The following is a 14,107-nucleotide window of genomic DNA, read 5'->3' on the forward strand; positions in this document are numbered from 1 at the left end:
CGAGCGCAGATATAGCCAAACAGAAAAAGAGGCACTGGCATTGGTCTGGGCGGTCGAACATTTTAATATTTTTCTATTCGGGAAGCATTTTGATCTGATCACTGATCATAAGCCATTAGAGATATTGTTTGGACCTAAATCAAAACCATGTGCGAGAATTGAACGGTGGGTACTGAGGCTACAATCATATACCTTTAAAGTTGTGTATAAACCTGGAAAAACAAATATAGCTGATCCTCTGTCACGATTGTGTAACATTGACGATCCACAAAAGGAGAAGATACACATGTGCATCAAATAGTAGAAAATTCTCGGCCAGTCGCTATATCCATGAGTAGCATAGTTGCACATTCAGAAAAAGATCATGAGATTTGCAGTGTAAAGAAAGGTGTTTATCAGAATGAATGGGATGATTCCATTAAGAGCTATAAAATTTTTCAAAATGAATTGTGTTTCTATAACAATATTTTGCTTCGTGGGAACAAAATTGTAATACCCCAACAACTGCGCAAAATGTGTTGAATGCTGCGCACGAAGGCCACCCTGGAATAGTAGGCATGAAGGCACGTTTGAGATCTAAGGTTTGGTGGCCTCGCATCGATAAAGATGTGGAAAACGTAGTGAAAGCTTGCAAAGGCTGTACATTGGTGAGTCTTCCAAACCCACCAGTACCCATGAAGAGAAGAGTGTTGCCTACGGCGCCGTGGGTAGATATTGCAGTAGATCTAATGGGACCATTACCAAGTCAAGAATATATTTTAGTAGTGGTTGATTACTACAGTCGATATAAAGAGGTGAAAATCACTAAAACGATCACGAGTTTACAGATCATCAAACTACTAAAAGAATCATTTAGTAGACTTGGTTATCCTATTTCCATAACAGCGGACAATGGTAGGCAGTTTGTCAGTGAAGAATTCAGAACTTTCTGCAAGGAATGCAATATCAGATTATTTAATACCATCCCATATTGGCCTCAAATGAACGGCGAGGTCGAGCGACAAAATCGGGACATTTTAAAACGTCTTCGTATTAGTCATATCGAGAATAAAGATTTAAAGGAAAGTCTATGGGAGTATCTACTTATGTACAATAATACACCCCATACAGTTACTGGACGATCACCATCTGAACTGTTCTTCCAACGGCAAAGTAGAGATAAAATACCTTCACTAGGAGAAATAAACTATAGATTAAATGACTCGGAAATTAGAGATAAGGATAAAATACAAAAAGAAAAAGGAAAAGAATATGGAGATAGGAAACGGAAAGCCCTAGAATCAGATATAATAGAGGGAGATAAAGTTTACGTAAAAACAATGGAAAAATCCAACAAGCTTACAACTAATTTTAACCCTACGCCACATGTTGTGGAAAGTGAACATAATGGTGACTGCACGGTACGTAATAGTGAAACAGACCAAAGATTTAGAAGGAACGTGATACATTTGAAGAGGGTGGAAGGCAAATGGACGAGTGTACCATCAGACCAGAGTTCAGAAGAGCAAAGTCTAGAAAACTAAACAATATGATTTCCATAAGAATAGATCTGATTTATGATTGTATTTCATTGGGTATAAAGATTAATGGAAAAAAATAAATAAAGAAATAAAAAATATGACAAGAAGGAGATGTAGTGTTTGTGATATAATTATACTTATATACACATTATATATTATTATGAAATATCAATATATTATTATATTTAACATTATACTAAACAAATATACAAATAAACATACATAAACATAATATATACATTTCACTGTCTCGAGCGCACCGCGTCAGTACACGAGAGCCTATCGGTGAGAGTGGACGCGCCTTAGTGTATAGTGCGTGCCGAGCCTGTGTAACACTACACAAAAGTAAATATTACAGATTCCTTTTCGGAAAATATCACCCTTCGCCACTGATGTACACGTATTAGAAAATTAGGTTGTTCCGAACAGTCATATCACGTGATCAGTCGGTATGTTTACATCCAACAAGAAAAGTCTGCAAATTTTTGGCAACTGATTCTCGTTACTCAACATTAATTCGAACTACACTGCAACCACATGCAGCGTAATTACTTCGCGTGCCTGAAAAACTCTTTAAAATTGCATTCTCAGTCAGCTTTATTCTATCGAATAAATACTTGCATCGTCGGCATAAACCGAGACTGATTTTTTATCATTTGTGCTTTGACGTCAAACGATTTTAATAAAGTTATCGGGATTATGGGCGAGCTCTCGAGCCCCGAGCCTCTCTGCTAAAAGTGCCTGTAATTAGCATAAGAGTGGCTATACAGTCCCAGGCTATACCGGGAAAATATTGGGCCTCGGCTTAATAATTACCTTTTTAATATGCACTACCCGAATGTGCTTACATTATGAAAGTACTCTTTTTGAGAAAATTAAAATACTGTAAAATATTAGTGTCTTTAAAAAAATCATCTATATTTTCTTGTGATTTCGTTCGCATATAAGTTCATAAATAGTCTTTAGTAATCAGGGATAATGTTTCTTCCTATTGGTGAAAGTATTTTTAAAAATGAAGTATTAGTTCCAAATATTAGGTTAGACAAACAAAATATTTACTTTTATTAAAGGAATAATTAAGTACAAATTTGATCACTTCAAACTAGTCCATTTGTATATGACTAAAAGTATCTAAATTCCCCATATCTAACATACATACAATACAGACGGGCTTGTTTTCATGAACGCGGTTGAAGGCTGGAAGGCTGTATGAAAGGAAGGATGAGTTTGCTTGGGTCAGAAAGTGAAGCTGCGGTCGCCATTGAAACGCTGTTATCTCAACCTCACAGGGTTTCGGCTGAAGCCCTGACCTGAAATTAATGATACACTAGTTTGAGAGTTGTATGTGCTTTGTATAGACGATAATACATCTCGTAATCAATCACTAACAGGAAGTCTAAGAACAAATCCTTTTCTGAAGGATTACATTTACCATCATTTTCGCTTTATTCGATCCCTTACGAAAGTCTACCAAACAGGCCAAAAATTTTTAACATGCTTACAAATAACGTATTTTCGGATCGGGTTGAAGATTAAGATTGGGATGGGAGGATAATCTCATCAAGTATTGAGAGGCAAATCGATTACCCTATCGGATGCATTTGACTGTACTGACTGCTCCGTGTGGCAAATTTCATCCAAATCCGTTACTTGTTACTAACAAACTTCAAGCATTTTCACAAAGTATCGCATTTAGAAGTCATTTTTCTGAATTTCTTTCTTGTGTATATAAAATATGGCACTGGTAAGATAAAGGATAACCATTACTTTGGCGCAATGTCTATAAGGAACTTTGTACATTGCGTCTAAATTCGGTGCAAAGCTCTGCGGCGGAGACTCGGTTATTGATTGCCGTTATTCCAGTCACGCAGTGGTCTCGTGACGTCAGATACCACCCCCTTCCCACTACCCACCACTAAAAAACCGAAAGGTGTCTATTGTGAATGCCGGTAGCGGTGTGTAAAAGGAAATTTGAATATTTTAGTAAATTTTATGAAAAAGTATTGAATTTATTTATTTGTAATAAGTTACACCAACAGCACTACATATTATGTCATTCAATATATTAAAATAGGTACAACAACAAATCTAATAAAAATGAGGATGAGGAATGGTTAGATTCTATGCAAACGTTCTTAGTTTTAAACAAGTTGGTGACGCGTTTTAACGGTAGTTAAACGCGCAGTAACCGCGATGCAGCTGGGATCTGTCTACTTTTACATATATATGTGTGTGTGTTTCAGAGAGTTCGCGTTGTCCGCGCAGATGAAATACGCCGTCTGCAAAAACCCCTATGTTAATAAAAGTTGTAGCGTGTGCAGTCCATATTTATTCATAGATTTTTTCTTCATATTTTAAACCTTTTCACGAATAACTGTGGCATTTTCTCATCTAGGGTCTTTTTATGGAAGTTATAAATAAAATAATTGTTCGAATACTGCCCACTGCGTCACTCCAATTAGTTTGTAAAGCCCTTATTCATTATATTAAAAATAAAATAACAATTCTAAGAACTCGGAATGACGCGGGTACTCATTTTATTTTTGGCTATATCGTTAGAGAAAAATTTCCATTTAAAATATTTACTTGAATTTCTTCGGTTATTACAGATTTAAATTCATAAAATAGATTTGCTTTCAAAAGGGTGCGTTGGACCTAGATCATATCATTATTTGTGACTATTTATAATGCATATCATGAGCATGTTATTGTATTCTATACACAAACAAATATGATACAAAATACATTCTAATATTCTCAGAAATCACTGTTCTACGCAGGTGTTTCGTTATTTATTTATAATGTTAGTCGATGTTTGTAATTGTGTACGAAAAGGATCTAGCACTTGTATCACGCGATACTGTTTGTACGTAGGCATTTTATATATTAAAAAGTTGATTACACCTCAGTGGCGAAGGGTGAAATGTTTCGAAAGGGAACCCGATACAACATATAACTACTAATAATATACATAAACGGGGCCTGGAAATCGTTCTTATGATAGTTTTGACGTAAACTACAAAAGGGAATCCGGTAGGAATCGGATCATATAGATCCTTATCAACTGTTACACCTACCGAGCCTTATGAAGATAATCATTGCTGTCTATTGAGGTGTAAGAATTTAAAACAGAACTTACTGTGTCTATGTGCCATATCTGTTTAATGTAGACGGTCATATACATGGACTGACACGTGCAGAAGCCATTGTACATTTAAACGAAATCCCCATAGGCAAAGTGACATCAGTCAAATATTAAAGCGCTCGGTGAACGAGGCACGTTAATTACCCATTCCGAAGCCAGACAACGTGCTGTGAAATTATTCAATTTTACACTAAAAGCAATGCAGTGTCGCCGTCAACTGTTGGGTAAATGTTTTTCTCCAGTCTGGACGTGGCATTTGGCCGGCGTAAGGCTGAGTGTATAGTGGAGGCGACACAGCACGGCGTGGAAATCTAAAAATAACCTTTAACAAATATCTGTGGTGAAGACCTTCAAATAATTTTAATATGCAATGATATATTAGTAAAAGTGTCTTATAAGTAAACATTTCTAAACATAAGTTCTCGGTTTTGAAAAAACATATTTTTACATTCATTTAGTTATTCGTCACAGGCTAAGAGAGGGATAAGTTTAGACACTAATTAAATGAACGAATAAATGGATGGATGAAGGCGCTAATTAATAACGTAATGGTATAGCGCAATAGAAGTCGTGGCAAATGAAAAAAAGAGAAAATCAATTATAGTTAATATATAATATGTATTAACATATGTATATATTATATATATTTTCATAATTCACTGTACATTTTCAATGTGTACACAATATTCTTATCTAAAAAGAAGCACATTCGCATTACCAAATCTGCCCTGCGCTGCGTCACGTCTCCTGTGAAGTAACAAAGGCTCAGTGCAAACATGAGTACACTGCAAACTGTACGTCGCGTGTGTGTTTATTTTGGTCGCCAGTGTTTCGCTCTGCGCGGGCCAGTGTTTGTGATTTTTGATGGAAATTTGCACTGTAAACGGCCGTGTGTCCGGAGTGCAGTTCATATTGACCTGTGCCAATTATACTACATGTGATATTTCATGATTTACTAGATTTTACCTGTGGCTCCACTCGCCTTATAGTACGTACCTGGGACAAAAAGTAGCCTGTAAGAGTAAATGATAATGCAGCTTTCTAGTGTTAAAGGAGTTTTGAGGGTCAGATAACGCTTCAGATATTAGTGCCGATATAAAGATTTATAAACTTTACTTCTTTATAATATATTTTTTGGAGATTGTCAAATTTTATTATTGTATTTCGTATTACATACTGCACCTACTTCTTTATAATATATTTTTTTCGGAGATTGACAAATTTTATTATTGTATTTCGTATTACATACTGTACCTACGGAGTCGTTTAGCTAACTATAAGTTGTATCAAATCTTTAATACACACAATGTAAGTTTACTGTTAATATCACAAAGGATTAATTCGATAAGTGACTAATATACTCACGTTTTACCACACTTATCTCCGCCTTAAACTATGATACGGGACAAGCTTCGTTACATCAGGCATAAATCCTCATCCAGGTGTTCTCGAAGATATTTTAATATTTCGAGTCAAAATGTAACCCAGCCCTACGAATCGAATCTAGACTCTGACGTCACAGTCCAAATACGGTACCACTTCACAAACGAGGCAATATTTCAGTCAGTTCAATAACCTCATCAAAAATAAATAACGACGTCTATTTGGTGTTTTGTGAGATTTTTTACATTTTATAGAGTGGGAAGCCTGGGGCAAATCGCCTGTTTACGAAACGATATTAGAGATTTATGATTCGATTAAAATATAATAGCCATTGTGGGAGTTAACGGAACGGCAATGAAGACTTTTTCAACATTTTTATGTAACAGACAACTGGGTGGTAGGTCTGTATGCGAGTGTACTGGGTAGATATCAATGTCGAAGGGTGAAATGTTCCGAAAGGGAAGCCGACACAAATTGTAGTTACTAGTACTAATTATAATTAGATTTTAGGCCACTATGCTATAAATATTAATTATTTATAAGTAAAAAATATAATTTATTTTAATGGTATGCTTCAGTGGCGAAGGGTTCATACAACCCGATATCTACCGGCTTCCCTTTTAGATTTATTTACGTTTGTTTTAATTTTTGTTTTGTGTTAAATTGGCCACGATATGTAAATAAGGCAATTTTTACTGCCTCGGGATACCTTTTGAAAAAATGTAACCTTCACCACTGGTCGATTATAGTATAAAAACTAAAAAACCTTGATCGATTCAAGGGCACGGGAATGAACATGTATAATTATAGAATTTTATATTGCAATCCATCTGCAACTAACGATAAGTCGGCCTTCGCAAACTGGATTCAAACAATTTCTTTTAGTTCATATACGATGCATTTGTTTGCGAATGCAATGGAAATTTAATATCATATACTTATTTCTACATACATAAGATACTGCGAATAATACACGTAGACTACTTAAGAGCCAATTTCTTTGCTAAAGAAAAAAATACACAACCTTAAACATCCCAAAACGTTACAAATTTCTCCATCGTCTAGAAATTTTATTAAATTCTAACAATAACCCTCCATATGACCAGAACTAAGTGATGCGATCCATCACGTATAAAAAATGCGTCCCAAACGATAATTCATCGTAATATGTCAAGTAAACGAGGCGCGTGGATTCGATGTTACGACGGTCCGCAGTGCGTTTGCGTCATAGTTGTGACGTCACGCCGAATGCCTAGAGACAGTTATACAATTAAATGACGTATGGATAGCTCGCATAACAACTAGGATTTTATGAGCACTACATGGTCTAGCTCTAAGCTCGTTATATAGAGACATTAGTTGCGGCTAACTCTCATCATGCTCTTAATGCTAACAACATAGTTTATAGCAAAGGTTCCCAAACTTCTTTTTTCTCATAGACCACTTTCAAAAATTTGCTGGTTCCGGCGGACCTTTTTTTTAACATTCCGCGGAGAAAGTACTGTCGCCCAGTCTTCGCGGGAGGCGACTGGACAGTTATGTTGAAGTCACCGTGCCTTACGACCCCTATCAACATGATCTGCCTACATTGATAGGTGAAGTCAAGCAACATTTTAGTTCTTTACTACCAAATCAGATAATTTTCGTGGACCCCCCTTATGAATTGTGAACTCTCATTTTTTGGGTCACGCCACCGTAGACTCCCGTCAAGTCTCCTCTGGACCCCTGAGGATCCACCAGGACTAATTTGGGAGTCAATGGTTTAGAGTCTGATTAGTCACTAGTGCTCGATTCGCCGAATTACACCGCTCGGTGTCATTAAGATGGTTGCCGTGGTGTGAGGGCGGAGATAGTCGAATGACAATATTCTTTGTACCAGGATGCAAATTAAATACGTTAGTTAGGTGGAACTGAGCTAAATAAGTTCTGCAAGATGCTGTAAAAAGACTGCCTCGGTGTTGTAGTTGTATTACAGTAAGACTGCAGTGCCATGGTCTCAAGTACGATCCCCGTATTGGGCAAAGTAATATTGGGTTTTTCTACTCGGTACGAGCTCGGAGTTTGGAATTTGTGCTAGATATGGCGATAGACTCGCCCCCTATCATATCATGGGACGGAATAAACACGGCCGAAAGTGAGCGTATCAGTTGCGCCTCTGCTGATCCTTTCTGGGATAAAAAGCATAGTGTGTGTGTGTTTCAAAATGTGTGTTGCGGCGACCCCTCGTTTTATTGAGCAAGGGGTAGGTGAAAGATCATGGTTATACCTGATCTAAGCTACATATTGCTGTACTATTAATATTCCAAATCCTACAATCAAGATTTTTAAACAAAACTACCTAACGACATAGTCTGCCCCTTGACCACGAAGACTGCAGTCTTCGAAACATCGTGATTAAAAATTTTACCAAATTAAAAAAACACGTTAATTAATGTAATTTCAATGTCTAACATTCGCGTAAACATAAGTCATTCTACATTGAAGCGTCAATGTGCCGTTTACAAGCTGTTACCCAGCACTATCCGCAATGCGTTGCGTCAGTGGTGATGTCACAGCGTTCTATTACGTATCAAAAAGCGTATTGAGCCGGTTAGGTAGGTACCATTTGCATACTTATACAGTCTGATATAGTGTTATCGCATGTATATTCAATAATTCTATTTATTTAACTTTTAGTGGGATATATCGTGTATCAGCTGGGATATCGACCACTGTAACAGTGGCGAAAGGTGGAAATTTCCGAAACCCGACACGAAATATAGGTTCTAATAGGCACGAATGCGGTTTCCAAATCGTTTTAATGATATTTAGATTCTACATAAATTCTACGTAAAGAGAAGCCGCCAGGAATCCCTTCGTCAATACACCCTGTACAAAGTGTGAAGCACGCTACAGTAGCCTTCGTCAATGCGTTTAGTGTTCAGCCTGTCTATCCGGTCTCAAACAGTCCGGTATACTGGTGTCGGCTGACTGCACTTGCCAATGTATGCAGTGGAATCGCTGTATAAAAAAGCATTTGCTCGCGGCTGTACTGAAATATTTATTCCAAAATAAACTATGTTTACTTCCACAAAAAAGTGGACTGTGTTAACCTATTTACCTACGTTTTGAAAACTGACAAATATTCTCCGTTTTACGTTTGAATAGTTATTTTATTAGTTACAACTTTACGACCTTACAAATAAACATTAGGAAATGAAACGAACTTGCGAGTTCGCATCCGCATCGCGTTTGCGTCACTGAACTGACGTCACGAGTCGTCAAGCGCCTTACACTGCCTTATTGCCTTCCGAGCGGCCTTATTGGATAGTTGTACACACGTGCCCGCCTGAGTTATGCGATGGTAATATCATTTGAAGATAACGTGGATATTTGTTTTCAAGAGTAGGTAGTTTGTAAGGAATGATGTCCATTTATATTGTTATTAACTGTAAGATTGTAATTTTCGGGTTTGTTTTCATTGTGTATTGTTTTGGGCGGTTTTAAGATTGTAGATTCCTTTTAAGACCCTTATGAATGATTTCATTATACATGGTCAATATCTCACTGTTAATCCTCAATTTTGTAAATATTTAATATCAGCCTAGAAAATAATACTTACATAATTAACTTAAATGTTTTAAATCAACGTTTAATTTAAATGTTTTTTTTACGAGTACGGTAAAGTCACCCCTCTGTACCTGATGGTAAGTGGAGTGGGGTCCAATATAATGTCGATTGACGAGTGATGATTACCCCTCGGCAGTCGACACAATTATGCCGACTTGTTAGAACCAGATATAAAGCTGTTGGGTATGGTTTTGTATAAGAATTATATTGTAATTCGTAATACTTATTTGGAAATTCCATTTAAAAATAATCACTTCCTATCTTTCAAATGTAAAATCTTAAAAGCACATGAAAGCAAATAGAATTTCGCGTACCATTTCAATTCCAAGGGCGGTCGGCGCGCGGTGCGGCGCGGCGCGGCGCGGCGGCAATCATATGTAGTTCAAATAACCATTAGCGGGCGGTTTAGCGGTCGAGTGATAACCATCGACAATCTAATGGTTCGCTTGCGGTTCAAACACCAGATCAATAAACACGTAATAAATGATACTGATTGAAGGTATAAAGAAATTTGTTGCTTTAAAGAAAGGGAGCAAACATAACGAATGATTAATTGTTATTCATTTACGACAGCGGAATAATTATAGGTTACCGATTTTACTTAGGTAGGAATAGGTTTCTTTTTAGATAACTTTTTTGATTGGTTCTGGAGATCTTGTTTTTGGTTGATGACTTTTACCGTTACAATTTCTGTCTTATAAAACCAAAACGTATTCACGGTTCCACAAGCCGTTCATGACTGTGGTGATGATTGCTTTCATACATTCTCAAGTTTGCTTATTTTTTGTTAAAAAAAAAAAAAATGTAAATATTTTCACTATACGTGTCCAACATACTTTACAATAATAAACGAATGAAAAACTCGGGAAGTACCTATAATTTTCGGATATAAATATATATAAATACTACACACAACTGCATAATATTCTATGCTGCCTTGCACATCGCCACGAAATCATTTCCTAAAAACATAACCGTATTATACGGACCGTCCTTCATGCAATATTTATGGAGCCAACCTGACCCCATCTTACGGTATAAACGACTTCCGTCTCTCGCCGCTCCCCTCGGCTTTCCTCTTAAGCAACAATGCAGCCTAGCTGATGTCCCTTGGCGGTGTTATGGTATAGTCACCACTTATAGTGGGAAGTTTAATATTTTGTCCTGCTATAGATTTGGGCCAGTGTAGTTCACATATGAAGTTAACCAAAAAGAGACGTTTTTCAACGCTTTTCAAAATTATACCGTTCTGTCTTACTATTATAGTATATTTTTATAACTGATCTCACTACACGAGATGATAGGCCGATTGGGGTCTAGATACAGTGGCGACTGACCAGATATGGTTATCTAATTTAATTATGCCGGTCTCTTTGAAACTGACTTCCAACTGATTGAACACGGAATTCGTGTCGTTAAAATAAACTAGTGTAGATAGAGTTTCATTAAGTGTGTACTTAAATGCTGATGAGCTGTGAGACATTCTGTTGTTGCAAGTTTTATTTTTCGAATATTGTTTGGTGGTAGCATTCATTATAATCTGCGCCTGTATAAGTCATGAATGCATAAAAAAAATCTTGGATAATTATAAGTAAAATTTCTTTGTTTCAAAACCGTAGAGAATCTATGCACATAGACATATGATATTCCCGGCCAGGTGCATTAATTTGCCGCGCTTTTCACATTTTATTTGTACACTTTTCATACGTTTTCCCCTATTAACAGAAGAGAAAAGGAGCAAAACGTACGCAGACGGAGCCCGGCAGGCCGCGCCGAGCCGTGCAACTGACAGACGTTTTGCACTCATTAGATTAACCGCCGTATGTGTGGGCAAGGCCTGGGGGATCTGTCTTCACAGGGCATCTATTTGAGACGTCTGCTTTGATGAACTGCGGGGAAAATTGTGTAGTGTGGGTATATCTTGCTATATGGGTTATATAATCTAATATACTGTGCATTGTGTATATAAGTGTCAGAGAATTGTAGATGCTTTTGCCTGCGGCATAAATAGCTAGGTCGGGATGTTTTTTTTATTCGTTTGAATGACGAGACTAGCTTGCCGTTCGACTGATGGTAAGCGGTACGACCGCCCATAAACAGTAGAAACACCATCCAACACTTGGAATTACAAAGTATTGTTTGGTATTCCACTGCGCTTGCCATCCTGCCACATGAGACGTTAAGTCTTATTATGTCCAGTAGTTATACTGGCTACAATATTCTTCAAACCTGAACACAACAATGACTATACACTACTGCTTGGCACCAAATATAGACATTGCGGTGGTACCTACCCAGGCGGATTCCCAGATATGGAGATACCTACCACCACCAGTAAACTTAATTTCCTGAAATTTACGGCGTTTAGTGGGCGCATTCTTGGTCGACTAGTGAACATTATGGAGGTTCAACATCCTTTCTTTAATCTTTATTTCTTGTTGAAGGTCGGCAATAAACTCATATTTACACTCATATTTGCGGTTGTCAATTACAACCATCGTAAAAGTTTCATTTCATGAAACCGGATGTTAAATAGAAACTAATTAGAGTCATCTCTACTAGTGGCTACTTTCCAAACAGTATAAATCCAATTCAAGACAATTGCGTTATAAATAACACCCTGTATCTCAACTGTTATCAGTGCGCAAAGATCTCGGCCAACAAAGGACTGGACGCCGAGAGGTCATTATTTTCGTCGACACAAAGCTGACTGCGGTCGACACTGGCCATTCGTGGTATCCTTTCTTGTCTATGTTTAATATCGGAGTGTTTTGAATATTACTGTATACAATAAAGAATATGTAAATATATTGTGTTAAAAATTGGTAAAAAATTAGAAATAATCAAATTACATGATGTGAGAGTTTGACCTTAAACCCAGTAATATTAATTGTAATTATAGAAATAAATTATCCAAGATCAGAAACCGATCTGTAAGGGTATCAAACATAATGTTAATATTTCTTGTCTATAGCGCTTCGGGGCTATTACATAACCTTTTAATAGAACTAAACGAAGGCACTCACTCCATTATGCAGTAGTTTGGCTATGACCCTGACATCCTAGATGGCCATGAGCCATCGATGAATACCATAGCATTGAGGAGGCCGTCAGCTCGTCCGGCTTTTTTAAAAAGAAACATTACTTACATTCAATTCAATCACTTAACTGAATCTAAAATAAACATGCCGTTTCTAACAAGCTCGTTATATCAATTCGTAAATAGTCTCGATCCGTCCCACTGTTGCTAATTGATGTGCCGGCACGTGACGCCTTGTAATTCGCGCCAACTCCGCCCCATTATCGGCTACACGTGTCTACGCGTGTGCTGAGGTGCTACGCCGTAGCTACGTAGACGCAAGGGCTACGGCGTAGGCTTGTTTGGCTTGAAGTTTCCGTTTTACATTTTGTTGATCTTTTCGTTTTTTGGAAGGAAAGGAACTTGGAGTGTTTGTTTATTTTTATTACTTTTATGTTTTCTAGGAAAGTTTAAAATGTTTGATCGTTAAAATGGTAATGTTCGACGTAAACAGTAGAGTTGCCAATATTAAAACATACCTTTAAAGCATTTTATAAGCAGAACCAATTTTCATAAAACATAATTTGTTGCAGATTGACGCGCACTGAAACCGAAATCCATATTTTGGTGAGTTTTTTTGTACTCATTCAGCTGTTTATATTACACTTATAATATTAGCCATGTATATTGTGAATATATTGTATTATTTTTGCATAAATAATTGCAGTGCAGGTAAACTTAGTACATTCACATAAAGTCTACAATCTGGAGACTGCACACGCCGCGCGACCTCTCAAAAATGGCCTTGAGCCAGTTGCTTTAAGGCGGAGGCTCAAGCGGCCACCTTCCCGACGCTCTAAATAGCGACCGCCCCGGGCTAATAACTACACTCCGTTTGAAAGAAACGACTTACGTTCACAATTTACTATTCTGACTGCATCCACGTCCCTGGATGGAGTACATTTTTGTTTAGAGCCTTCGCTCTGTGTGTATGGTATCTTTAAATAGATAATTTAGGTGGAACGTTGTGTGATTGTTATCTATATTGATGTACGGAGTTTGTGTGTTTATATGCAAGTGGCTAACGGTGAAATTTCCTGAAAGGGCACCCAAGACAATATAGTTACTAATGTACATAAATGCGGTCTGCAAATCTTTCTAATGATAATTAAGTTCTACATCAAGGGAAGACGGCAGGAATCTGATCGTCACTGTTATTTGTAGAAGATACCGAAACAATGATTATTAAAAAGCGATATTAATCCTAGTGTTTATGAGGCAATTAGGTTTTTTTTATATTCGCAAAGATTAATTCGTCAGCATTTCAACTTACATTCAACTTTGAAGTAATCTCACTACAAAATCATGAGATCAGCTATACCTCAAATTATGTATGTAAGCTCTCATCGCTTACCCTTTTAAGCTCCCGGA

The 14,107-nt window shown here is 37.2% G+C and overlaps 2 protein-coding genes across 4 annotated transcripts in view; both read left to right on the plus strand.

The window, feature by feature from the left end:
- The window catches only part of LOC115444202 (stress-activated protein kinase JNK), a 125,804-nt gene that overhangs the window by 43,271 nt on the left and 68,426 nt on the right, over positions 1-14,107 (plus strand). For all 3 annotated transcript variants that reach the window (XM_037437038.1, XM_037437033.1, XM_037437034.1), the window contains exon 2: positions 13,270-13,303. The gene's annotated coding sequence lies outside the window, so the exon portion shown is untranslated. The remainder of the gene's footprint in view (positions 1-13,269; positions 13,304-14,107) is intronic.
- On the plus strand, positions 558-1,523 carry LOC119188938 (uncharacterized protein K02A2.6-like). Its single transcript, XM_037437213.1, has one exon. It carries the CDS (start codon positions 558-560, stop codon positions 1,521-1,523), a length of 966 nt encoding a protein of 321 aa, XP_037293110.1.

This window comes from Manduca sexta, chromosome 10 (genome assembly GCF_014839805.1).
Source record: "Manduca sexta isolate Smith_Timp_Sample1 chromosome 10, JHU_Msex_v1.0, whole genome shotgun sequence".
Lineage (NCBI taxonomy): Eukaryota > Metazoa > Arthropoda > Insecta > Lepidoptera > Sphingidae > Manduca > Manduca sexta.